We start from the raw sequence: 27,944 nt of genomic DNA on the forward strand, positions 1-27,944 counted from the left end.
CCTGAAAGATCTTTGGACAACACATCTCCCCATCTCTGTGGTATGACAAACCTTTCTCCTGCTATGGAGAAACATTCCACCACTTAAACTGGAGTTGAGTTTAAGATGTAGTGTTGGTTTTTCAGTTTAATTCCTATAGAAATGGGCAGGCAGGTTTCTGATAGGAAGCCAAATGCTGTTCAGCTGGTGCTGGGAGCGAGGTTCTGCAATGTTCATGTGTGAGGTGGGCAGTGAAGGGTCAGAAGATCTCAAGGGCCAGAAGTTTGTTGCTTTAGAGATTGAATTCCTATTTTTCAGTCAGCTGAGACCTCTTGCTGCAGATTCTGGTACAGATGCTCTGGGGGAGCCTCTGTACTGTGTGGAGGCAAAAGCTCACTTGTTTGCTGTTGTGGGCCTGCAGGCTCCTTCAGATGTGCCCAAGGCTATAAGGGCACATCTGAAGAATTTGTTGAATTTGGCTAAGAGGATCTTGGCTATTATGGGATCAGTTTCAAATACAAGTGCTTGAACTAGCACTCTGTCTGTTTTTAATCTGCTGAATCTTTCATCAGATAACAGACCAAGAAGCTTGGTGGCAGGAATTTGGGTTTTAGTCATGGTTTTGTTGTGTGATTGCAGTGAAACTGAGCTGAGCAAGTGGACTCTTTCATGAATGCTGCTGCTGGATGGAATTTTGTTAGCTTCTCCTCAAGGTATGGCTCTTCTGATGTCTCATGGGAATCATGGGGGTTGGATGAAGTTGAAGAGCTGCTGGCATGAGGAGAAAAAGAAGTTCCTGTGTCTGTATAGTGATACTATTTTATTGTTTATGTCACCTGAAAGGCAGCAATGATGATGTCTTAGATGAATTGTTTCCAAAACAGTATAATTTGAAACCTGCTTTGGGGAGTGGCAGTCAAAGCTGTGATGAACACCTTGGCCTTCTCTCTTTCCTTTTTTCTTTTTTCCCCTCTCCAAACCAGGGTGTAGTAGAAATGGGCTGAAAGAGCAGTGTATTTAATGTGCTCTATCTCCTCTTGTGTGCTTGCTGGTTCACGTTCAGCTGGGGTAAACCTCCCTGTGTGAGCAGGTCTTCTCAGACTTGCTCTCTGTTGCTGGGATAGCAGGTGAGAGTTTTGCTGCACAAGAAGAAAACAAGAGACTCTCCCTTGCTGCTAGCTCTTGGCCGCTCTGAGGTGTTGGTCATCTGTGCACCAGGGATCCTTTGGCTGCTCAGGAATTTGTTTGAGCTGCAGAATGTGGGTGTGTAGGATGGAGGCCATATGTCAGAGCTTCTGGGTGGCCAGATGTGAGCCACAGCTGCCCCAGCTGTACATGCTGAACCTCTCCAACATGAGTAATGCAGTCCAATGCTTGTGACCAGCCTTTGTAAAGTTGTGCTCAGCTCCAGGAGCCTCTTGTGTCCCTTATTCCTGCCTATACCTTTTCAAATCATAACTCAACCCTACTCCATGGCAGGGTCCCAAACAGGTCTCTACACTCTCCAAGCCAAGATCCTAATCCCATGTGCTGCCCTGTGCTTGGTTATCTATCTACCCATCAGTTATGTCAGCCACAAAGGCTCCTGGAATGAGATGGTTTGGGGATGTGCTGCACTTGGAATATAATTTGTGTTACTTCTCATGGGGCTTCAAAGCAAGGAACAGTTTTTCCTCTGTGAATATAAAATATGTGTAAATATGACTGCTACTTCATATTTAAAATGTGCTCTTTGAACTTGTTTCCCTCATCATCCTTTTCCCCCCTTAAAGTTTGGAGAGATCTGAGAATCATGATAAAAAATGAGAAAAAACAGCCTTTCATTATGAATTTATTGAGAAGCAAGAAGAGCACATAGCCTAAGTACAGAATGATTCACGCATCCCTTAAAAGACATTACAGAACAAAAAATTCCAGGTAGACTCCGTAAGACTAGAATGATATGAATCCAGTGACATGACATCGATCACTGGAAAAAAGGCATGTTCATCCTATTTCCTTTTGTTTTGTAGTTATAACAAAAGCTGTGCTAGTGGAATCTCCAGACAGGCTCCAGAGAAGATTTAAGATGTTGAGTTCTGTAACTGCATAATATGTGATATATGTGAAAGTCATCTTCTAGCCTGTGTTGGAAATGGATACCTCCATAACTTACTGCAAAAAGTGTTTAGGCTCTCGCCTGTTCTGCCTCATGCTATTTTCATCCTAAAATGAAAGTGTTGGTATTGGATACTTTCTTTTTACAGCTGTATATATTAGAAGAAAAAAGTAGGCTACAGTGTGCGTTTAGAGATAAAATTACCACTAGAGGATCTAGTAACTTCTTGAAAATAGCAAATTTATAAAGGGGAACAGCATGAGAATCACCATGTGAGGATTATTTTCTTCAGAATCATTATAGCATGCAAGCAGCCTACTTGACTTGAATAGTAGTCTGTAGCTTTCATGAAATCGGTTTGTTGCTAATAATAGTCTAAATAATTTTTCACAGTAAAATCGGCACAAGCGACAATGACGTGATCTTGATTAGTCAGCTTTGCTGAAATAGTGTAATCTCCCTGTATGAGAAAAATGCAAAGCAAGAGATTAGCCCATCAGTACTGTATAACTGCTTAAGTTTCTGACTCCTCTTTTTAGAAACAGAACAATTCTTTTCCCATCAAGTTTCTCCAAAACCTTCCTGCTCCAAATGTTTCAGAGGTGGTAAAGGATGTGCCCATATTTTCTGCCAAAATACTCTCCTTAGGGATATCAATGCTGACAGCACAAACTGAAAATTAAACAGTGCAAGGGGAATGAAATGTTTTGCTGCATTAAAAAATCTCTTCAAATCTATAAATTACGTAAATCTGTAAATTCTCATGATTCTTATAAGCAAGCACAATATGGCCTGTGCTGTTTAGTAACTGGAAAAAGAGATGGTCAATTCTCTGGCACTTCTCTTACATGGATCTTGTTGTTCAGTGTTAGTGATATGAATTTTTATAACAGAACGCACTGGGGGAAGTATGTGTATAGATGACTCAATCTATAATGAATTCCTATATAATAAAACAAGAAGTAGTCTGATTTCCAATTGTGTAGTTGAAAGTACAAATTCAGGCTTTGGGGAGAACTTATATCATTTCAAAAAAAAAATATCTGAACCTTAAAGAAGCCATGGCTATCTGGTATAGGTCAAGATTGCTCTCTCCAGACACTTGGAGAAGCCCTGTACGGGGACGTGACCGAGGTGGCTTTAACAGATTTGGAAGAAGATGTGAACTAGATTTATTCACTGGCATATTGGTATATTGCTGGCTCTGCAGTAATTATTTCTGGATATTTTTGCTGGAGCACAGGGGGGAGCAAAATGTGGGGTAGGAGAGGTTGGCAGCAGTGACCTCCTCGCTTTGAACCACAGAATGCTCCTGCCCTGTTTAGAGCCTTTCTGGCTGTGGAGTAGGAGACATGGCTGAAATGAGTCAGGCTTCTTGGCATTTGCCTTTTATAATGGGATTTTTAAAGCAATACCTGGTCTGTGTCCTCATAGAGAGGTTCAAGAGTAAAACCTAAATTTAGAGAGAGGCCCAATGGCAACATGCTCCTGAGAATAGAGCCTGGTTGTAATTCCTGTGTGGAGTGTGCAAACACGCCTCAGGCTTCTCGGATGAGGCTGTTCTTTGCAATGAGCAGAAGATGATTGCTGTATGGAATAATTCCTTTTTGTGGTATTATTTGCCTGATTGATTAATTAACAAAAGAGGCTTCCTATTCCTTTTCTCACAAGTATATTAACTCTCTAAAAGCTTATAGTTTAATTCACGGAAGAGACTTCATAATAACTAATTTCCATTGCTTATTAGTGGTTAGATTTCTTTTTTCTCCTTCAGAATAATTTTTTGCTTGTGGTGAAAAATGTTATTAAAAGAGGCTTGTGATCAGTCTTGGAGTTTCTGGCTCCAGAAAGTAGCTGAAAATTCAGCTAATTTGCCCAGAACTGGAGTTTTACTGGAATGTGTGCATGTTTCTATGGCTTCTGCTTGGTTTAAAGACCTATTCTTCAGTTTGTCTTGAGGCTTTACTACGAAAGTATGTTAGTAAAGCTGCTCCTGGAGCAGGATGATGATTGATGTGAGCTCAGGCACTCCTGTGTGAGACATCAAAAGGCAATGCTCAACACAGCCTCTGTGGGTATAGCCTTTAGGGAAGCAGGCTGGTTAGGGTGGGATAACAGCCTGCATAATGGGGGTCCAGCTCCCTGTGTGAAAGCTTTGGGAAAATGAAGGCCCTGGTTGCTGCTTTCACCAAAGGAAGATTGAGACATATGAGATGGTAGCACTTAAGGAGGCTCGATCTTCCCAGAAGCCAGCTATCCTTGTTATCACCTCTGCAGGTCTTGGCAAGCTCAGTTCTTTGGGACTCATGTCTTCGTTCTGTATCCCTGTTCTGATCCTGTTTTCTTTTCCTGCCTGGAGCAATCCAGTACTGAGCAGATCCCAGACCTCATCTTTGAGCCTCTGACATATATTTTATGTCTGCTGCTGAAGAATTGAGAGCTCATGCTGTGCTTCTCCAAGTAAATCTAAGGGGTATTTGACTGACCACCTGAACTCTATGCTTTTTCAGTGGTGACTGTGATCCTTTCTTTGCTACATTCTCAACAAGATGCCTTGATAATCAAAGACTTTGCTTTCTTCCCTTCAATCCAGTCTCTTCGTTGTATGTCTCTAAAAATCCTTTGTTATGTACTGATCAAATATATCTTCATGCTGCGCCCAGTTAAGAGACTGTTGCATTCAGCATTTGAATCTATCTTTTTTTGCAGAGTGATTTGGTTGAGCTTCTAGAAGACTTAGCTGCGTGTGGAGTAAAAACCATCTGTAATGGATGACCAGGAAATTCAGAGGAGTGTCTAGAGTACTGCCTGTTTTCTCACCTTCCTAAGAAATTATTTTCTTATTTTAAGGCTCCATAAATTCAGAGAAAGTATTCTTGGCCTAATAACTTGTACCTTCAGTTGCCACCTAGGAGACCTTGGTCTCTTTGCCTGACACCATGTACGTACAGTGGAACACTTTAAATTGCAGTAGTTATCTAAAATGCCTTTATAGCCAGACAGGATGAATGAGCTTCTTCAAATTGTTCAGTTCACTAAGGGCTGAGCAAAACTGCAGCCTTGGTCTCTTGGGAGTCCCCTGGAACTGCTTCTTTTCTTGCTATTTTAAGAGTAAGAGAGGGGGAGCCTACTAAAGAACTCTATGGCTGTCTGACTTAAAGCTGGTACAGACATCTGCTATCCTGAAAAAAAAATTGTTGCTGCATAGTAGTGCCTCTGTAACTCTTTATAAGCAAAGCCACTTAATTTCATGTTGAAGAGGATTATTCATATAAAACACTATCAGATCCAGTGTGCCAGCTGGGGAAGCCTGGAATGTGCTGGGGTGATTGCTGGTAGTCCTCTGACCATACCTCATCTGGGAAGCCCTTCTGCTTGGGGACACAGCTGCAACCAACTTACCTGAGGGATTTCTTTGATTCCCAGTGTGACTGGCCCCTCATAAGAGAGATGTTCTGGAAAGCAACAAAGGTGACGGATGGTTAGACATGCAGCATGGGAAGGAAAAAGTCAGCTGATCATAGATGCTTTTTTGGTAACAGCATTTCAAAGCCTCCAGTGACAAGTATTATGGAAGTGCAAAATGCTCCATACACAGTCCTGCAACAGCCCCCTTGGGGGAAATATCAGGATGTCTACTGCCTTATGGGGAAAGCAAGGCAAAGCTTGGGCTCAAGCAGCATCTGCAGCCCATGTGAATGGAAAAGGGGCACATCTTTGCACAGCCAGGTGGGAATACCTATGTCATCACACATCCTGAAAATGAAAGGGGAGGGGGGGACTGCCAGGCCCAAGTCCTTCAGCATGAACCATCAAACACCTGAAGCTGCAGCAGACAAACAGTACTGTTTTGGTAACTTTTAGAAAAAACAATCTGAGCTGAGTATTTCTGTAGGTGTGGACTCCTGACTGCTTGCTGAACATGACTTTAAAGTAATAAAAGCATGTCTGTCTCTCTGCTGAGGGAGCATTCAGCAAGAAGTTACATGAGGTTTTAAAGCCATCACAACCGTGTTGGTGACTGGAATAGAGCCTGGGAGTTCCACCTTCCAATCCTCATCTCCCTAATCGTACGAGGCATGCTTGCTCTTGGCTGTTGAAGAAAGGGCAACTTTGGCATTAATGGAGAGAATTAGCAAGCTGTTCTGCAGTTCCTCCTACTTCTTCATAGCTTACTGGGCCAAACTGTGCAGACTTGACTGAAAATAAAACTTGTAGATGTTTCAGTATTTCAGAATTTCTTGCACAACTTGCCCCACACAAGTCATGGAAAAGTCTAAGAACTGTTTAAGGATTCTTTTTTGTAGGTGTCATGAAATATTCCTTACTTTGACAGTGACAGAGGAGTGTTTCATCGTGTTTATATGAGTATGTGCTGGCATTTTGATGCTTGTCACTTCTAGAGAGTTTTAGTCTAGTCTCACTGTTGGTTTAAACTGTTTCTTGTGAAATGTTGGATAAAAGATCTGTAACATCTTTAGATTGTATGGTCTATCCACCTCACCATGCATGGACTTGGAAAACAGTCCACAAAAGTTTTTCCCACAAATTACGTGAAATGTTAGTCTTGTAACAAAATTATATGAAACAATCATGACAATAAGCTAAACTAGGAAAAGGAGAAACCTGAGTTATCACCAGTGTTCTACACCTTTGCATTAGTGAGAAGTTTGTTTCATGTAATGCCCTGATGATCCTGGGAGGTGGAGAAGATGCAAAACAACTTAGTGTTGCCCTGAAAAACCTAATCCCAAAACAGAGAACAGAATAAGTATGTCTTTGTTTGTCAATCTCAAACTGATCAGCTATGCTACAGCAATTGTACTGTACTCATTCCCCTCTGCATCCCTGGCTAATTCGTGTGGACAGCAAGAAGTCTTGTTGTTTTCAGAGAGCTGTCGCCATCACCACTCGCTTCTGTGCACGAAGCCAGAGCCCAGGAGTCTGACACATCTCCACTGCAGTGAGCAGTGACTCAAAAATTTTAAAAATACAGTACAGCCCACCTCTTGGTTCACAGCTTTAATAGACTCTAAATGAGAATTAAAGGCACTGAAGACTGCATAATGATGAGTGACTCCCCTGGGAGCTGTGTTTGTCAATGTGATCTAAGGCATATTGGGAGCTGCCCCCTCAGGGTGGTGTGGGCCATGCAGTGCTGGGGCTCGTGCTTTGCATGTTTTTTTGTTCAGTAGAGAGCCTTGCAGGGCTACCTTTTCTTCAGCCAACTCACAGCCTAGCAAATCTTGGGTGACAGCAGAGAAGGGTGGAGAGGAGACTGGGCTGTGAACAATCGCCCAAAGCCCTTCTGCATGGGGACATGGAAGCTTCTCTTGGATCACGTGGCTTGTTAGGATCTCATCTAGGCTCTCAGAAAGCCATCCGGAATCTAAAAACATAGATGCAGCATTCAGGCTCTGCAAAGCCTGTATTTTAAAATGAAGTAGGTGTCATCAGGCCATAAATTTGCTTCTGAAATGATGGCAATGCTAATCTCTCATCTAGTGTAGGTAGAAGCTATTTTTCCCCACACACTTCACTGTGATAAAGTAACTAGATGAATGTGGTCTCAGGGCTCTGCCTCAGCCCACTCTGAGAAGTTTTCCTTGATTGCTCTGATATGTTGTAGCTATGCCTTTGCTCTGTTATCAAAGAAATCATTGTCATGGGCTGTATTATCTTTTAGGGAGCCTTCAAATGCGGAGCAGCAGGTGCTGCTTGTCCAGTTTGAGGTCTGCATTTACTGCTTTATGCTTCAGCTTTACCCTTATTTAGCTCTTTTTAAACAGGGTTCAGCTGAATTGTATGGAGGTGCTGGAGAAAGTCCAGTGAAAGGCCACTGATATAATTAAGGGACTAGAACATCTCTCCAATGAGGAGACTAAAACACAGGAGGCTTCTCCTGAACATCAAGAAAGACTTTATTTTTACTGTGAGGGTGAGTGAGCACTGGCAGAGGTTGCCCAGAGAGGTTGTAGAGCATCCCTCCTTAGGTATATCTAAAAACCTTACCCTGCACATGGTCCTGGGCAACTGGCTGTCAGATGGCCCTGTTTGAAGTATGTGGAACTGAATTAGATGACTTTCCAACCTCAACAATTCTGTGTTCTGTAACCAGTTCTTTAGAAAACTTCTGTAACCTTCCTGGTTTCAATGGGGAGGAGGAAACTATGCTGCTTTTGGAAGTATGTCCTAATAGGAAAGCAAGGGCAGCTTTCATTTTCAGCTAGTTGAGACCTGTCAGGAAATACTATGGATTTATAAATCTGCTGAATTTTATCATTGATATTCACTTTGGACCATGGAAACTTCAGTGGATCAGGCTTTTCAAAGACCATTCAGTGTTCCAGTTGCATGGGGATTTCTACTATAATTCCAGAAGTGTAAACATCCTCCAAGGCTTGAAGGACTGCAGTTTATCACAGCGCCTGATTATGCATTTTTTCTCCACATATTCATACATTTTTACATTCCTCCATTAAAAGAGGATGAGCACATCTGCTGCAGTAAGTATAACTGTCACAAACACTGAGCCTATCTTATTGAAAGAATTCTATGGTCTTCCTAGAGAAAAGCCCAAATACGGTTGCAAAAAATGCTCACACATTTGGAAGAGCATAAACTATGAGTGCATTTTTCCAATTAAATATTCCCCTTTGTCTGCTGGTAATTTATGGTACCTGTCAAGGATGCTGTCATCAGTGATTTGCTTTCAGCCCTTTTTCTTATAGATTTATCTGAAAGTGATTTCAGTAGAACTGCCTAGAAAATATTTCTATTGTACCACTGAATCAAGGTGATACTACTGTATTTTTGTATCAGCTTTTCACTGTTGTTTCTACCAAAAGGGACTTAGCCCTTTTCATTGCTAGTGAGCATGCTTTTAGTAGTTTCCAGTCTGAGGCAGAGCTTTCAAATGTGTAAGTAAGAACTTCCTGAGGATTACTTCAAATTACTAGTTATCATTTGTCATGAAGATGCCTCTCCTTCCTGACTAAACACCTATAATGAAATTCTCACTCCTCTTTCTCAAATCTTCCCTTCACTGAAAATCTTTATGTGTTCTCACACTCCTATACTATATAAAGGCCCTGTACATCTGCACCCACCTCTTCCTTTTTCTATATTTTAAATATTTTTAGAACTTCAATGCTCCATGTTGGAGTTCTTCTAGGACACAATCTTGCACCGATGCAACTGACACAAGCTTCTGTGGGTGCTATGGATGTAGGAATGATGTGAATAACTGCCAGCTATAGATGTCTAGTTGAGTGGGGGAAAAACATGTAAATACATGGCCAGGTGAGAAAGATTCACTCTCTTACTGGTGAGGACAAGGTGAGGTGAAGGGGCTAAGCAAGATGGCATTGTGTGTCAGCCCAAAGACCTAGCTTTGTGGTATAGCTGCTTTCTCAGAAACAGCAACCAACATTCTTAATTTGATAGCCAATCTTTTAATTCATGTTATGTTCCCTACTTTTATTCACAAGTGCTGTTTTAGAAACTTGCTCACTGTGACACCTGCTGAAAGGGACAATAATGTAAAAGACTGGAGGTCTGAAGCAAGGTGGGGGTTTCCCTGTGGTCTGGGGTGTGTGCTTAAGGAATTGTGCAAGTGCTCTGATGGTGCCTGTGTCAGTCGAGCCCAAAAGAAAATTTGCAGAGGAGGCAGCTATCTTTTTGTCAGGTGGCTTTGCTTAAGCCTGCAAGCTGTTGTTGGCACATTGCTTAATATTACCCTGTAGATCTTCCACTCTGATTTTAGTGATTGCATTGGGAAATGTGTTAAATCTTACGTAACTGTTTTCTTTGGAGGAAATGGGGAATAACCAGCACATTCTACTAAAAAAGAGGAAGGCTTGAGTTCACGTTATGCCACATAGAGTTTAGCAATTGTGTTGCTATTGTTCCTAAATAGGTAATGGCAAATTTCCTTGCAAACTTTGAGCTAACAACTTCACAACAGACACATAGCTCAAAGAAAAAGATCTTGGAATCCTATTTATGAGCCTGAGTGAGCAGTGCCAGACATGACCTTTGGTTAACAAAAATAGTAAATACTATATGATTATGATGAACATGAGATCTCCAGCTATTTTAAGTCTTTCCAGCACAGAGAGTATTTCTAGTCATGAAAAAAACTGTAGCATTATAGGAGAGCAAATATAAATAAAGAAAAAAGTAAACTTCCCTCAAATAACGAAGACTTTGCCACATCCGGCTCTTAAAACTCTCTTTTTCTTGTAACTTCTGCTCTGCTTTTCCCCACAAGTAAGTGGATCAACAAAACCTGTAGAAGGATGATGTTCTGTCTAATTTTGGGAGAGGGAGAGGCAGGCAATTTTTGACCTCCTTATGAAAGGCAAGCAAATTCTGTGTGAAACTACATTTAAACTCAGGTCAGGTCTGGCCAGATGTTGGAAATGTTGCCCATACAACAGGGGAAAAGGGGCTCTCCATGAAAAGCTTCAGTTGAAAGGGCTGTCTGCTCTCCTGTGCCTTAGTCTGCATACTTGGCCATTCACAAGTTGTCCTTCCTGCACAGGCATTAGGTCAGATATACAGCTGTGCTAATATGGTAAATTATGCCTGAACTGCCTTAAATTTGTCTTCAGCTCAATGGGTAGATTCAACTGTCAACTAATTAAGAAATACCCCATTTTCAGTTTGAACCTGAGAAAGTTCACTTCTTTCCCACTGTGACTTAATTACTAAATAAAAACAGCTACTGGATGAGAGGGTGTATATTAAAAAGTGCATGGCAGACGTCTTTGCATTGAAGTAAGGGTACTTCTAAATGAAGATATATAGTATTATTCAAACAACCAACTATGTGTTTATGTCATAATGTATTTCAATTAACAGAAACAATCGCCTGTCAGTTTAAGATTAAGAGACTTGGGAACCCCAGGAGGTTTTGGCTTTCTAGCTTAATGAGTGAATAGCAGTTTGTGCTCAGCTCAGGACTGACTCTACTTCTCCTTAATGTATTCACTGAAGGATGTTATTAAGTACTTCATCAGAATAAGATAGTTTTTCAGTAGGTCTGTGGGTGGGTTTTCTCCTCTTGTGATTCAATACACAATTGAAAAAACTTCTGAATTTAATTTTTTTGTCTATCTGGCTTACATGATTTACATAATTGGTTGCTCATGCAGCATTTCTCTATTATTCTTTGTGATAGTTTTGTGCAGTGTGAAATGTCTTAGTCATTTTCCAGGAGCTGTCTTCGCAGTAGTGCTGTGCATGCTCTTTAAACTCATGGCCCTTGCACATGAGTTATTGCAGTGTTATCAGCTTGAAGACGTCAGTGACTCAAGGAGAGCAGAGCTTCTGTAACTAGCCGGTGCTCTGACAATTCAAACTGCTCTGTGGCTCTACTTGGTTTTTATAAAATCAGCCTAAATAGATGATCATGATATGAGGGTGATTTAAAAATTAATGGATACATGCCTACTGCAGTCCAGAAGCATGACCACAGCTCTTCTGGACATGGCACAGCTAACTCGGCACTACCTAGCCTGGGTTGTGTCAGAAGGGTTCTTGAGGTGCCCAGGCTGGCCTGGGCCCAAAGATGCCTGGGAGGTTTTCTGGGGGCAAGCAATAGCACTCTAAACCAACTACAGCAAGTCTTTGCCAGGTGGCAGTGTGACTGGCATGAGCTGAATTCATCTGATTGCTGCATAGGCACATGTTGAACTGAAAGATGCAAACCATAGATGGTAGCAAATAGTATCTTCCAAATACCCTTATTCAAGCATATTTCCTCATAAAGTGATTTAAGAATTGCCTTTAAGGACAGGAGGTGTGACTTCCTTAATAGTGAAGAACATATTCAGAATAGTTGTTTATTTGCTCAGCCATTTCTTTTACAGAAGTAGCCTTTGTTTTTGCCATACTTCTTGCTCACATGACAAGCACGTGCCTCTAAATAGGGCTTATGAACCTCCCTGCTGGTGCATGGGGGTCACATAACCACAGTTACTTTTAATGGACTTGAAATCCCAGGGGTGTGCAATATTCTGTGATTAAAAGTAAAGCAAGCAAACAGGTTGGGGGGGAAAAGCAGGCCCTTCAATTAAAATGTCTCTGTCCTACTGCGTTCCTGTCACCATTAACATGCTGGTGAAGTAAACAGAACATTACAATGTATTGGTGCAGTCAACAGCACAGCAGGCACATCCTGCTTGGAGTATTCAGTAGCCATCAAACACTGAGAGTGCCACCTAAATTACCTCCTTTCTTCTTTCCACAGAAAATAAGCTTGGAATGACCCGGTCCGCAAAGCGTCTCGGAGTATGTTAGGACAGTCCTTCCATTTACGATCATGTTCATCTTGACATAGAGCTCCTTGATGCTGTGCTCTATACACAAAGAGAAAGAGAGCTCAGAGAAAGTGCGAGGATTAACTTTATTTAAAAAAAGATTCTATTTTTTTCCTCCCTGCTGTTTGAGCCAATAGACTATTTCTCTTCACAGGGGACTCCTGATACATAGAAAGCTGTGCTTCAGGAAGAGGTCTCTAGGCCTTCAAGGTATATGACAGGGGACATAATAGCAGTTCTCTTGAGTGTTAAATAAACTAGGCTCATGACCCTTTTCTGACTCTGAGGTCAAGTGGTGCAGCAAATCTCCTGTCCTTATATCTAAACTTTTCTTGTGTTCTTAGCAGAGGGATCATATTCAATGGGCCCCTGGGAGCAACCTGTGACCTCAAACTGCTGCCTGGGAAAACAGTAACTGGCCTGAGCCAAACCTGTGCCAGGGACCAGCACAGCACCTTGGCAGTTCTAGGAGGTTGCCTCCTTGTGCTTGGCTTGCTGATGCAGGCAGAGCCAGTGAGGCTACTGGATTTTGATGGAGGTCCTGTACTCTGACTTATTTGCAAATGTCTGTAGTGTGATTTTTTTCAGGCTTGTTTACCTTTTCAGCCACCTGAAAACTGATGCTCCCTGGACAAATAGCCCACATGTCTGACAGGAAGGGAGACCTTTTGCATGCAAGGAAGCATTCCCAGGTGCTAAAAGACACTTGGCACACAAATTTATTTTCAACACCAAGAGCATACAGCAGCTCTTTCATATTTATGCTCTGGTAGTACAGGATCTAGATGAGCTTGGGCTCAGGTCTGCAAGATGTGACTTTCCCATGAAAAAATCACAAAGCAAGCAATGGCTAATATTAAAGCGTGCACCCAGTTTTTACCTTTTATTGCTAATCAGTCAGGTGCTGAAGGGTGTAATTTCAGCTAGTGCAGGTGGCAAACTGATGGTGTGACTGCTGCCTCAGGCCAGCACTTTCCCAGAACACTACCCTGTACACCCAGGAGGGACAGAGGGGTATCCCCATGTTGCTCTGTGGGAGTCCATTCAGACCCCTACCTGCAAGGGTCACAGCCTTGGAAGTTTGGTGAGGTACTGACGTAAGAATGTGTGTGAGAGTCAGCAAGACTCTCCTCAGAAGACTTAGCTATGAAGATAATGAGCTCTAGAGCAGCCCCTCCTTGGCTCTCCATGTGTACAAATGAAGAGCAGGAGCAGAATAGGGGCTGAAAGCTGATATGACCTCTTTAGGGTGACAGATGTAGTCTGAGGCCAAGCTGATAATAGAACTGACATTTTTGTAACCCTGCACGGGTTTTGAAATTTCTAAGAAATGAAGCCCATTCATATTTTATAGGAGATTGTAAGCCTTGCTTACTTCTTAATACCAACACTCACACATGAATTACCTGTGTACAGCATGAGAAAATAGCAATTCACTTACTTAGGACCGCTGCAGCTCTGATGTTAAAGGTGTGGGTTGCAATATCAGGACAATGGTCAATGCTGAGAGCAAAATCTTGCTGGGGATCTGTTTGAAGACACAAAGTAGTGGGTTACAAGTTGTATCTTTAATGAGATACTTTATTGAGACTGTATGTATAATATATAAAATAATAGAAATGTTATAAAAAATAAATTACATATTTCTTAAAAGTTCTCCAAGAAGTGCTTAGCGCTCCCATACCCTGCATTCAATAGCTACTTGTGTCCTTCCTGCCCCTTCAGTCTGAAGTGCACTCAGGTGCTCACCTGTGTGACGTTAGAACCTACTGTGTGGGAAAATTAACTAAGCTCAAAGAAGGAAAGTTCCCCACAATAAGTGGGTAGCCAATACTTATTCAGTGGTGAAATTTCAGCACAACTGCTTTTCCCAGACTCTGCACATTGCCATTCCTTCCTCAGCACTGAGAAGCAATGGGTTATGAAGATGTTTATTAATTAATTTGCTTCACAAGATGGCTTGGTGAAGCTGATTAGGAAAGTGAATTCTGGAGTGGGATGAAAAGTCCAAAACTGAAAATGAAATTGTGTTAACTCAGATACTGCAGCACTTTTTTTTCTGGGTCCGTCATCCTGTGATATTTCTAAGCCAGAAAATATTCTACATTTCTCTTTTTCTGGGAGACTTGAGCAGAGCTGTGGGGCCAAAGGAAGCCCTTTTACTGATAATTATCATGAATGTGATTCTTCCCAATTCCTGCAGTATCCCTTTCTCTGCAAAAAGCTCTAAAACTCTTGTAAAACCGTAATTGTTTTCCTACCACTTCCACCTTCTTCCTTGCTAGCCTCCATGAGATCTGATGCTGTGCCTGAAGGCTTGCTGACATGTCACTCTCTGGTGACAGGCAGCAGCAACCACTGACAGCTCAGCTGCCACAACCAATAGAATGTGCAATTGTTTTCCAAAGCTGTGGCAGGAGGGGAAAGATTTGGCCAATTTGGAAAAATACCTTGAGCCTCAAACTTGCTTTAGGCATAGTTTTGTCCCTCATTATGGCTTTCCAGCCAGCCTGTTCATCCAACGTAGTTCTCCGTGGAAAAAAGAGAAGCAGCTGTGGCATGTGCAGAAGCAGCCATAGGCTCCTTGGTTTACTCAGATCTGGTAGTGATAAATATAGACTTGGGAACTGATTTCTCTTTCTAAGTTATTGTTGCTTGAACTAATCTTCTCATTGAGTTGAAAATAACAGGTTGGGAGAATTTTCCTTTGATGCTGTGGTGAAACTTGAGTCACAAGTGTCCTCTGTGAGGCTGAGCCAGCATCCCCACAGTCTAACCCTGTTTTAGCAGCAGTGCCCCACAGCTATAGCAGCTGGCAATCAGCAAGCCTGTGTGACCAAAACCTGATTGCTTAGAGGAGATCACAGAATGAATGAAAGTGTTGAGAGGACCTGGAGGGCTCTAAATAAGCCAGGCTTTGTGAGCCCACAGACTATCAGTGTGGGCTAACAGCCGAGCCCTTAATTTGGGCAAGTTAAAATGACTGTTCAAAGGAGGGAGATAAAAAGAGCTGATATTTCTAAAGCTCTGTGTCCTTGTGCTGGATTTTGTCCTCCACACCACTAAAGCAGTCTCTGCAGTTGCATAATCTGCTTAGGACAAAAAGTTAGTGCCTGCAGTTGTTTATCAAATGTGGCCACAGTCAGAGGGTTGTCTTTCCTCTTTTTTTCTCATTCCTGTCAGTTCCAGCTTTGTTTTTGCAGCTTCAGAAGCTGTTGGAATCGGTTAGGAGAGCAGTTTCCTGCTCCAGCTGAAAAGCATGTCAAACTTCTCTTTTCTCCAGGGCCGTTACTCCTGCTTCCCCTCTGGTTTCTACCATCTTTCAGGGCTTGGCTTCCGCATTCCTCTGGACTTCTGCTAGAGCCCCTCTTGTTTCTGTTTTGTGTGTGGTGTGATGATAAGGTTCAGGAAGCAGCTGCTCAGATTCAGAGCAATTTGGGCATTGATGCCTACAAATAGTGCTGGTTGTCGAGTTACTAAAATTGTTGGGTCTGCAGTTTCAAGAGGGAGTACGGTCAAACATGGCAGTAGAACATACATAATGTCCTTTTCTTTTCAAAGGCTGTACTTTAATGAACAAACTAAATTGTGGTGTTAGGGCTAGAATTTGAACTTTTAGTTTAAAATTTCTCAGCACTGAGTGGAAAGGGTATGTTCATGAAGCCAAGATTTTTTTGAAAGGTTCTTACAATGACCCTGATCTCAGGGTAATTTTAGTTTGGATGTCTGTTTATTTCTATGGGTTGAGGTCCTTTGACAGATGATTCATTTCATAGTGCATTGTAGCCATGGATGCCTTTTACCGCACTGCTTGTGATGCAGCATAGATCCTGACATATCCAGGAGGTGCTGTTTGGTCCTCAAAGAGAGTGTGGAAGCACTCACATGAGGAATTCCAGAAAAATTTGTGAATTGGAGCACTTGAATTTTCTGTTGTTACTCTGTTGCTGACAAATGTAAAATTTTCCACTGCTAAAAGAACCCAAATTAATTTTCTGACCATCTCTGTGGAAATTCCTGCTCAGAATTAGCAATCCAATTTTGCAATCTTAGATACTGTGGCATATATGGGGACCTCCTGCTGAAATCAATTGAAAGAATGGCTGTGTTGCTAAAGCTATGGGGCCAGGGAGTCTGGATTCCCAAAAAAGTAGGGAGAAACGTTGCTACTATAACAAAACTAATGAAACTTCTGGGTTTTAGCTGCATGACAAGTGAAGGAATCTGTAAATTCAGCTGGGCTTTATGCACTAAGGGATTGTGCCATCCCCCTCTTTCCTTAAATCATGAGGAGTGTCTCCTGTGGCCAAGGCAACTCAAAGCAATTGCCGTTTTTGTTTTTCATCTCAGATGTACGACTGTGAGTCACTGTGTGTCTCCTATGGAGGTTTAATACTTATTCTTCCGTGTTTGCTTCAGTCTGAAGAGAGCTGGTTAGACTGAAAAAAAAATACATGTTATGTCTTTCACATGTGCAGAGCAATAACATTTACTGTTAGATCTCTAAAATACGTGGGGCTGCCCTTCAGCCTTCCACTTCCCTGCAACATTTCATGGTGCACAGTACTGTATGTTCCCAGACTTCCCTCCACCTACTCCCTTCAATCTGCTCCCTCTCCCATAATTAAAGCTAGACACTCTTTAACTGGTTGCAGAATTTTGCTTTTCCAGTTCAGCTTTGATAAATCACCAACACTCAAAATGTTGTTGGAAATTTTGCAAACACATTGAGGTTTATCAGTAAAAATCTGCTTACTGAGGGGGAAAAGGGCATTTTTTGTGTATCTAGTGAGAAGGACTTAGGCTGCAACATATTTACAGCTAGCATGAAAAGTGTCTGGAAGCAGAATTTTGACTCAAGTTTCTCTCTAGGCAATACTTAATTTTGGGCAACTGCTCTGGGAAACGAGAAAGCCTTTGGCTTTGTGAACCGTCCATGCACTCCAAGATTTTCCAGACCTGTTATTTGAACCTGATGCTGTGCCTGAGGCTGAGCTCCCAACTGTATCTAGCACTGAATGTCCAGCTTTCACTGAAGACTGACTTCTGTAGTACAATCCTGCTTTGTGAGAGGTGAATTTGGGATGTACCTGGCATCTTGCTACCAATCACCCCTGACATGGCTTAGTGCCATCTGAGCCCATGCATCCCACCACCTATTTCACCCTTACCCAAGTACCCTGGTGAAGATTTGTTCCTGTATTGATTTGGGATGAGGTTTTCCACATGCACTGGCACCACAGTGCAAGATTTCAGCCTGACTTGCTATTCGAGGTGCTCACAGTGATGGATTTGGCTGGGTTTCTCTTAGGAGACTGAGCAGGTGTGTGTAGTACAGCCTAGAAGCTCAGATGAGTTCCTGAACTCCTCTTTCTAGAGCTTTTTCCCCCTGCTTTTGTTCTTAGTAGAAGGTTCATAGGTAGATTGTCTCAGACATATTTACAGCAGTGTAACCTCAGTGACAAGGACAACAGATGGGAAGTCCCTTTTGTGCCCTGGTTACTGCAGTTGTGGGGCCAGTGGCTCCTGCCCCTGCTGAACATGGGTGTGCACAAAGGCACAGGGCTGTGAGCTGGGGGTGCCTTTACAGCCTCCTGGGAGGGGCTCTCCAGAGCACAGGATGAAGTGGACAGCTGGGAATGATAATGTGCTAACCCACTGTGGCAATGTCCCTTAGAGCCTGAGCTGCTGCATGATTAACTGGGCATTACAGAAACTGCACGGCCAGATGGGAAGCACCTGTTCTAGGAATTTTGCTGCGCTGGTGTTCAACAGCCTCTGTCTTTTATTCTTCTCTCTCCCTTCCCCCCTCTTCCCCCTCTTCCCCCTTCCCCCCCCCCTATCTTTTTTACTATCCTGTACTGGTTTTCCTCTCTTCTGAATCTGCTCTAAAATCACATTGTTTCCATATGAGCATGAAAATCAGTGGTATGAGTGAATAGTAGCAGCAAGCAGATGAGCTTTGCTTGTAAAAGTCCACATCTGTAAGCCTTGGAGGGGTAAGAAGACCCTCCAAACTGGTTAGCTTTGGGTGTTTCAAAATAATACTTTTAGGAGCAGATAAGGCACAGAATGGAATGAAATAGCACAACTGCACTTGGCTAGGGTCAGGTAAGGACAAGCTGGTGCTAGAGGAGATGGAAATTAGCACAAGGAAGAAACATTTAGCAATTACCCAATACTCCTTACCTTCAAAGCTCTTAATAAAATTAAATCATTAGTCTTTACAACATTCAAGGTGATGAAAGGAGAGGGAAAGAATGAGGAACTGTTTGGGATTTCAGACTTTATGTATTTGTTCAACAATTTCCCTTTAATGCCTATTTAAATGAATTAACCTGAATGCTCAAGGTTATATTTGACACTGGAATCTACTTATAGGCTACTGAGGAAGAAGCATCAGGTGAATTAGCAGCTCTCTGGTTATGCATCTGCATTTCCCTGAGCACCTTCAGTTTAATGAACTTCCATTTAGGCCTGCCTTCACTGCATGCCACTGCCACCTCCAGATGTGACTGGGAAGGGCAGAGTGACCCTCTGTTCAGAGAAGAGCAGAATAAATTGTGAGACTCACACTGGCTGTGTCTACTTTATCATCAGAATACTTCATCCTAAGACACTTGACTCAGCCATGACCAGCTCCAGGCTCCTGCCTAATTCAGATTGGAACTCTGGCCTAGTTCAGTTCAGTCACTCTGGCCTCATTTGCAGAAGTCACTGTATGTTTTATCACCTGAACTCTTCTGGCTTGTTTAGGCAACATAGAGGAGAAGGAATAGAGAAGATTAGAGTTTGTGTATCCTTAATGTCCTGGGGTTACAGACTGTGGGAGTTCCCCTTTGCAAACAGTACTATCAACTTGTGGTTTCTGAGGTTGCTTAAACCCAAACGTCCGAAGCTTTTGGAGATGTCCAATGGAGTGAATAACTCTGCTTCCTTTCTGATAAAACCTACATGGCTGTAGAGGGAAGCCTGAAAATTTGGTTTCAGTATAACCTATAAACTAAAAAAGCCCAGGACACTAGCAAAAGAAACTTAAAATGTAACTTTAAAAAAAAAGGTTTATACAAGTTAAATAATTTCCAGTCCTCTCCCAAAAATACTGAACACTGGTAATGCATAGAGCATTTATATATTTCTTGGTTAGATTGAGGCACAGGCATTACTGGCTGATGCCTATGACCTTAGTTTTGCAGCAAGGTGATTTCAGTGTCTTACAAAGTTAGTTTAAATAAAAGACAAAGATTTTGTCTTTTGATATTTCAAATAAAACTCATTGGGAAGCATAAATGATGTCCAAATGTGCAAATATTAAGAGACAGTAACTTAGAAGGCTTCTCCAAATGTCAGGTGGAGAGGAGAGGAAGAGACTTTCTAGCAGCAGGCTGATGTGATGAGGTGGAGGGAAGCCCCTGTGAAGACAGAAGGTGTGAGGGGCTCTCTGCCTGTGCAGGGCCGTGTTTGGGGATGGGGGTGTCACTGGCATGCATCAAGCAGCCTTGTCAAAGACATGCCCTGAGTCTCCCTGCCTTTTCCTGCCTGAACCACCTTATCTAAGAGCAAGCTTGTTAGATCTGTTGGCTGAGGATTGAGGGGAGGCTTAGTATCTGAAGGCTCTTTCCTTGCTTTTGCCAGAGGTAGTATTTGGGAAAGGGGAGTTTCTGTGCTTTGTGTGGTATGACAAAGCTTTATCCAAGTCTGTCTAAGAGGACAAAACTGAAAGATGCAGGCTTTGAGAGATAGCACATATAGATCTGTACTTGATAATCCTGGTTTGTCCTAGTTAGCTTGAGAGAGAAAGGCAGGCAGGGCAGGCTTCAACTAGAGCAGTGTAACAAGAAAATACTGCATTAATCTGGGCCCAGCAGGGACTGTATTAGAGAGAGAAAGTCTTTGTTCTTCTGTTGGTAAGAAAACACCATGCACTGGATGAATAAAATGCTTACAGTAACTGCCTGTATTCCTAATCAGAGCTGTCTCTTCCCTCTTCAATGTGTTGGCTTTTTTTTAAATAATTTTTTCATAGTGCCCTACTTGAGATTGAGATCTCTGGACATCAGTGCTTGCCAGAATGACTGGGGATTCACAACAGACTTTCAGAGTTGTGTCAGAAATAGAAACAAACATTGCTGGAAACTGCCCTGCTGTCAGACACATGCCATGCTCTGGGAGAGCAGCTACACCGCTGATTATACAGAACAGTAATCAGCAGCATATAAATGGGCTAAATGTTCCCATTTTCCCGTGATGGGTTTAAATCCACTACAGGAGCATGGCGGGAAGCTACAGTTGGAATGGCATGCTCCCTCTGCTGAGGAAACTAGCTGGGTTCCCACCTGCCTGATCACTGCTGGATCATTTGACAGGAGCCATCCATCTTCAGGTGAAGAGGAAACTGAAGCACTGAAATAATTTGTGGTAGTTTTCAAAATGCTAGCTTTTGGCAACTAGAAGCTCTCCTGAGTCTAAAAGCAGCATCTGGAACAGACCAAAGGGTTTTGATTTGGTGTGTGGTGAATCTGTAAAGGGCATTTGGCATCTTGTCCCTGATGGCTACTGTTTTTCCCTAGTTTTAGGTTGCCTCCTTAAAGTTGGTTCAGTGACACCAACACACAATAATGCTGGTGTAGTTTTTTCATTTTGAGGTGTTAATTTTTCTTAGAATACTTTGGATGTTTTTCCCAATGGATATTAAATTGCTGTGAGTGTCTGATCTCCTGCCTCTATTTTCTTTGCTAAACTGTAAGAATAATAGGGTGCAGATATATTTTGAGGCCTTGATGACAGCTTTAGATGAGATGATGTGCAATGTCAAGGAAGTGTGGCAATGTCATGAAAGCGTAGCAATGCTTTATTGCTTAGAGGCTTACAGAGAAAACTTTGCATAGGAGCACTCATCATCAACTGTGGTTTGTTTTTGCTCCTGACTTTATGCAGCCTTTTGATAATTTCTGCTTTATATAATACAGGAGCTAATCTCAAATCTTACCAAATTTTTAAAATGGCTGTGACTCACCTGTTTAGTGTATTAGAGTGCTCCCTCCATAGGCTCAGATTCAGTATCCAATAGCAAATGACAATATTTCCTTGCCCACAGTATTTCTTGATTGCAATGTAATATACCATTTTTAGGTATGTCTCTCCTATATTTTTCCAAAGGATAGAACATAGTTTTCTATGGATTGCTTTCTGAACTGTTACCACCCATCCTTACATTTACCTGAGTGACTCGGTGGCTACAGCAACCAAAGACGTGGCAAAAGTGAGTAGGTGGAAAACATGCCAACCAGTTTAGATTTATCAGCTGCAGATAAGCGGGAGAGGCTGTCTGTGCTTAACATAAACAACCCTCTTGCAGTCCATGGTGCAGGACCTTAATTGATTTGGTGAAGAATTTGGCTCTGTGAGGAAACCACTGAGAACTAAATTAGATGGGAGAATTTAAAGCCTGGTGGGAGAAGTTCAGCTGAAGTTAATTCTCTCCACTACTAGTCTCACTGAAAGCATTAATATTGATTTTACTGAAAGATTTAAAGTCTAGGTACTGAATCTAATGTTTTTGCCAGAGTGCCTTGGAGGTATGAAATTGTCTCCTGCTCCTCAATGTCATTTACATTTTAAAACTTACTAAGTACTCTCCTCACCTGAACGAAGGGCAAAATGATGTTCAGAATCACCTCAAGAGTTCACATAGAAAAAAGAAAGTTTAAATCCTCTAATGAGATGTGGAGGATGAAATAGATGGGATAGTTTTAATTCATGGAGGGACAAAAATTAAAAAAAAAGATTTGCATGCACACTCATAACTATGCTACCTTGATTCTTATGATAGTTTCAGTTTGTTAGGATCTGGTGCCAGAAGTATATATGTACACATCTGGTCTTCCCCTTGGAATATGTAAGTTATACCAGATGAATTCAACAGCAAAGCTATGACAGTAAGATGACTTGGACAGAGTAAACACACAAAAAATTGTTTTCAAGTGGAATTCTTACGTTCTTTGATTGTTTGCCCATTAGCAATCTATGCAACAAAAAATCAGAGGGGAGTTGGTGTCGTGTGGCTTTAAATAATTTAGAAGCAGAAGCAATTGCTGGAGACTGTTTGAGGGAAATAAATAAATAAGTCCAAGAGAAGCATCTGGCTCAATCTGTCTGCCAAAAATCCAAAGAATAATGGAAAAAGAACCTCTTTTTACCAAGTATGTGGAAGAATTTTTGCCCTGAAGCGGCACGAGTGAGAACTTTTTGCAGACCTTTCTTTCCCAGCTGAAGCTATCAGATTACCTACATCCTTTAAGTAAAGAATATTAGTGTGTGGTCAGGGAGGGAAAAGGAATAGTTAGACTGGTTGACATAGAAAACAGAAGGTGATGTGCTGTAAAATTAACACCAATTTCACAGTACTGTTTACAAGTTGGTATTGCTGATTGAGCAGGTGTATTTTTAAAAATACATCTGATGTTACAGTTGTATTTTTAAAAAAGGAACAAGTGAAATTTAAGAAAAATAGTATCTTTGATCTCTCAGTATGAAGGAGAAAGTATAATGAGTGTGTGAGGGGGACCCTAGTAAGCCTGAAACTCTTCAGAAAGGACTGACAAATCATCAGGAAATTGTGAGCTAATTGGTCTCTGTCTCCACTTGTTTTATTTTAAGCACTGAAAAGTTCCCTCAGTACAGAGTTTAACAGGAGCATGTCTGTAATGCTCTGTCTGACCAGAGTGGCTTCTACACCCTGTTGAGTTCAAGGGGCCATTTTGACAGAGGTCCAAATCCGAGCTCACACATTTAAAGAAAAGCCAAAAAAATGAGAGTTCCTCTATCTATGAATGCAATTTAATGCAAGTGTGTACTGAAGTGGGCAGTGCTACTCTCTCCTGTTGTGCCACTGGAGGCCAGGAAAAAGGTTTATAGAAATGACACTGCTTCAAGTGTGACATAGAACTGTGCAAGCAAACATGGAGCTCATTGGACATAAGTTCAGCATGACCTTCCTCTGTTTTGGAAGAGGCATTGTCATGTAAAAATAATTTCCTAGATGACCAGCTTGCCCTGGCTCTTTGTCTAGCAGAAGACATGAATTATAGCAAACGTTTACCCATATCCCTATATATGCTTTATTATTTTAAAATTTGTAGATATACAGATCTAAAACTTATGAAGAGTGCAGCCAATTTCATATTTAATTCAGGAGGTTGAAATGAGTACTGATTGTTTGCTCCTTCTCCTGAAACTTTAATGGCTATTAACCTTCCTTCAGACGAAAAACAGAAGAAAAAGAAAACAAAAGCAGATATAAACTGGGAAAAAATGTTTGTCTATATTTAAAAATCTCATGTGGTCTAAGCAGTCTTTTATAGAGTCTAGGGAATATTTCTGAAGATGTCATCTTTGAATACTACTGCTTTGGCTCTTCTGAAGAGCTCCCTGAAATTCCCTGTTATTTATTCCTGTGCACAGAAAACAAGTCCTTAATGGTTGATGGTGTCCATACTATTTTTTAGAACCTTCTGTCTTATCAGTGTTTGTTTCTGCACTGTAAAGAAACCTACAGTTTTAGGCAGTGAGCAGCTCTAAGATCTCCCAGGTCCTAATCTGAATAATTTAATTAAATAATTAGCAAGCTTGCTGGTCAAAACAAAAGCAGGCATTCTGAAGCACTAAAGTGTTAATACAGGCCCACCTAACATTTCAAGAAAGAGCTGTAAAAATAGTTGGAAAATATTTTTCATGTGTCTGCAGGAGCAATCACCTGCTTTCCCTTATGAAGGGGGTCCCATTTGAACATTACATACTAAGAATATTTTCATGGCTAATTAAGACAATTAGGCTTTACATGAATGATCTAGAAGCAGGTGCTGGTAGATGTGTTAGGGAGTTATGTTCTGTTGTCTCTGACTGCATTGCACTTTGCACTTCCAAGTGGATGCCTATTACTCAAATAACACTGGAATCTGCCCAGGGCACTTTGTTACCATTGCCTACCTGCCCTTCCCTTCCCAGACAATTGCCTTTTATAATGTAGCTAGAAAGATCAAAAGCATTATTACAGTGAAATTAAAAGGGGTAGAAATTGGCCATTTGTGTAGCAGGTTCTTTTCATGTCTGTGCATAGACTTGCCAATTACTGTTCTCTTTTCTCAGTCAGAGATGTTAACCTGTGCTGCTTTTATCTCAGGATCTCTGCCCAGGTTTCTGAAGTGATTTGTGGTCATTTGAGATCTTCCTTCATTTTTGTCACTTGTTCCTGAGAGGAAGAGTGGCCCTAATAGGAAATGTCTTGCTATTTATAGGCTGTCTCGGTGTTATGTCTCCTGTGGTTACATAGAGGAGGCAGCACACTGTCTATTTACTCTACTTTTAGACCACCTGCCTCTCAGCTTGATTTTCTTACCATGGACTTGCTGCTGAGATTTTTTGTCTGATTTCTTTTTTACAGTTGCATTATACCGATCACTAGGATCTTGTCCAGCCCCTTCTTTTCATGCGTGACTTGTAGTCCTGGTTACAGAACATTTTGTCTGATGTGGCTGAGTGGGAATGGGGATGTTTTCTATAGGATCCAGAGCATGGCTGAGGCTGGGGGCCTGATGCATGCCTGTATCTTACATGCTATAGGAGCAAGATGCAGCTAGAACAATTGCTTGTGACCAGCAATTGCAACTTACTCCTGGGTACAGGAGATGGCTTCACTTTCTCAATTATCCATCTAAATTTCTCTGTTGCATTAATCACAGTTATATTAGCCCATATTTTTGAATTTAGTCAGATTTTTCCTGCATTATAGGAGAGGATCTGATAAACAGCAAAGGAAAAATGGGTACTTGGCTCCTCTTTAAATGCTCAAACTGAATTCCAATAATTTGTTGAGAGAGGACATTAAGCTCTAGAAACAAGTTGTGAAGTACTTGATAAAAAAATCTTTTAACATCTTTGTATTTTACTTGATTCAATCCTAATTCCCTGATAGCATCCTAGAGTCTATAGTAACAACATTAGAGGTGAAATCCTCACCCTCTTGAAGCCAACAGGCAATCCTTTACCTAAGATTTTGTACTTGTTACTTCACTGTGGCTCCTGTTATCCTCCAAATGGGACATCCTCTGATACCTTCACTGGAGCAGGAAATACCAAAGGGATTTCTCAGACTGGAGGGACATATGGGGCAGTATTCCTCTGAAATAGCAAGGAGTGTGGGAAGTTGCCTAATATCAACTCTGTGGTTGCTGCCATTACAAATTTGTAATGGGAGGATTTGATGGGAAAGGGTCTTGTCAAACACTGACAAGTCTGTGTCCTCCTGGGTGAGAACAATTGGCAGGACACATGGAAAATGGAGTTATGTTCTGCCCATCTAGTTATGGCTTACAGTGAAATGAGGTAGGGAGAAAGCTCCCCTTCTCCTGAAAGGGCGATCAGCACCTTGTGCACCACTGTCAGCTTGCCAGTGAGCTCAGTAAGGACAGGGTCTTCTCTGAAGCAGATGTGGACTACTGTACTTGGATTGATCCTGCTGACCTGTGGATTGTGGGGCTTGACCCCAAGCACCTTAAATTCTTCTCCTTTATGCAAACTGCTGGATTATGAACTGCATCAGCAGCAATGCAGATGGTGTATCCTGGGCTGATGCTACACGTGATAGCCTCTGGAAAAAGGCAAGGCAGGACATTGTGATGGCACTTGTAAGTTGCCCCAACTTTAATGTGACAGAGCAGTAAGGGAGAATAGAACCTGACTTCAAACAAGGAATCTTATTTAATTCTTGCATTGTTACCACATCTATGTAATCTTTTCATCTCCCATAGCTGTGCCCAGGAGAACAGAATACCACTCTAAGTGGTGGGACCTGACCTTATAATCTCTGGCTCGTGCTTGTCTAGCTGTGAATTCTCCCTGAATGAATGTTACTCTTATCTTTCTGTTCATGGCAAACCAAAGGAAGTGACAGAAACAAATGACTCTAAACAAATGCATATTGTTAGCCAGGCCAGTGATGTGCACAGTAAGAAGCAACATTTAACTGGCACATGCCAGCAGACAAATTCATCATACTTTGAATTCACTCAGAGTGTAGCCTGTGCCTGTGTCAAGGCATCTTATGCTGACTGAGACCTGTTGAGGGAACAGAACTCTCTTATGCAATAAATTTTTACTAAAATGAAGGCAACACCAAAGTCTGTATTCAATATCTAATTAAATATTTTCTTAATGCTTTACACCCATTATAGAACGTGAAGCCTGACTTTAGTCCCCTGGGAGCAGACCAGTAAAGAATAGCATTACAAATATTTATTTACTTCTCTTGTCCCTCACTGGCTTTATTTTAATGGGTGTGCAAAAACGCATGAAAGCTACAGGAGAGGAAAAGCCCCCGGGAAAACCCTTTGTAACTGGATGAATTGGAAAAACAAACTCTAGGGTGCTCATTTGCCATGAATCGCTTTTCAAATCACGTGTGGAAAATGAATGAGGCGTCTGTGAATCTAATTCCCTTTGTCCCAGTTGTAAAGCAGATCAGCACAATAGGCGAGGCACACGGCCAGCAAAGCAAGAGGTGGAAAGCAGGCACCATTCAGTGAATTCATTTTCAGTCAATTCCAGTGTCGCTTGCTCCTTTTCTTCTCTACAGATTTAAAGAACAAACAAAACCCTGTGATCCCTGGGAAATGCCTCTGGTAAGGGCCGCTGCTGAAGTCTCACTAAGCACAGTGGCAATGGCAGAGAACATGAATCCTTCCCACTGTCACACTGGGTCCCTTGTCATTCCTAGTGGGAGGACAGAATGCACATCACCACATTTCCATCGCACATTAGAAAAGCAGCAGATCTGTGCATTGAAGAGCCTGTTTCATCCCAAGGGTAAAAAAGTTAAAGACCTAGGGTCTTCCTATATTTTTTTTAACCTAACTTCAAGATAAAGATCTTAGCCATCTCTTTCATGCTAAACTGGGTTTTTCACAGCAGTTTATTATTCTGAATTAAGTTACATTATTTCCTCTTTATTATCTTCTAAATACAGTTAGGTTTGTGTGTGTGTGAACCAAAACCAGCTGTACTTGAAACATGAAAAATATTTTAGATGTGAAACCCAGTGGAAGTTTGGGAGTGTAACCCTTCCATTCACTGCCTGGCTTTATAAGCATCTCTCACTGCATAGAAGAACAACTCTGCTGAGCAGCTGAAAGGAAAATGGAAATGTAAAAAAATCTCACCGCAGCTTTTGTAATATATTTCCAGGTTGTCCTCTTTGCAGACTGTGTGCGTAGGCCATTGTGTGCTGGCATTGATGTAAAGCAGGACTAAGATGAAAAGAAGAGCATTTGATGTCTTCATGGTGGTGGTGGTAGTTTGCAGGATCACTTCTGCCTCTTGCTAACACTCGGGAGGGAGATGTTCCTTCCTTTCTCCAAGGGACACGGGACTTACAACATTCGTGCCTGCAAAAGGGTTAAGTGAGCCAGTGCAGCCTCAGCTTCCCACAATGCGGTATAAACAAGAGGCTAATCAGAATTGGAGGGTGTTATTTCCGTGTACTTCAA

The 27,944-nt window shown here is 41.8% G+C and overlaps 1 protein-coding gene across 1 annotated transcript; it reads right to left on the bottom strand.

The window, feature by feature from the left end:
* Window positions 1-1,793: 1,793 nt before the first annotated feature.
* LY86 (lymphocyte antigen 86) lies at window positions 1,794-27,944 on the bottom strand. Its single transcript, XM_058029271.1, has 5 exons — window positions 27,618-27,944; window positions 13,844-13,930; window positions 12,313-12,441; window positions 5,480-5,532; window positions 1,794-2,537 (listed from the first exon to the last, which is right to left on the bottom strand). Exons 1-5 carry the CDS (start codon window positions 27,736-27,738, stop codon window positions 2,442-2,444), a joined length of 486 nt encoding a protein of 161 aa, XP_057885254.1. The 5' UTR covers window positions 27,739-27,944; the 3' UTR covers window positions 1,794-2,441.

This window comes from Melospiza georgiana, chromosome 1 (assembly GCF_028018845.1).
Source record: "Melospiza georgiana isolate bMelGeo1 chromosome 1, bMelGeo1.pri, whole genome shotgun sequence".
Taxonomy (NCBI): domain Eukaryota; kingdom Metazoa; phylum Chordata; class Aves; order Passeriformes; family Passerellidae; genus Melospiza; species Melospiza georgiana.

Excerpts from the sequence above, each read along its gene's own strand:
- LY86 (XM_058029271.1), bottom strand. The coding sequence starts at position 27,738 with ATGAAGACATCAAATGCTCTTCTTTTCATCTTAGTCCTGCTTTACATC. Across the intron at positions 12,442-13,843 it reads CAGAGCTGCAGCGGTCCTAA|AGCACAGCATCAAGGAGCTC; the intron begins GTAAGTGAATTG and ends CTTTGTGTATAG. Across the intron at positions 2,538-5,479 it reads GAATCAAAGAAATCCCTCAG|GGAGATTACACTATTTCAGC; the intron begins GTAAGTTGGTTG and ends TTTCTCATACAG.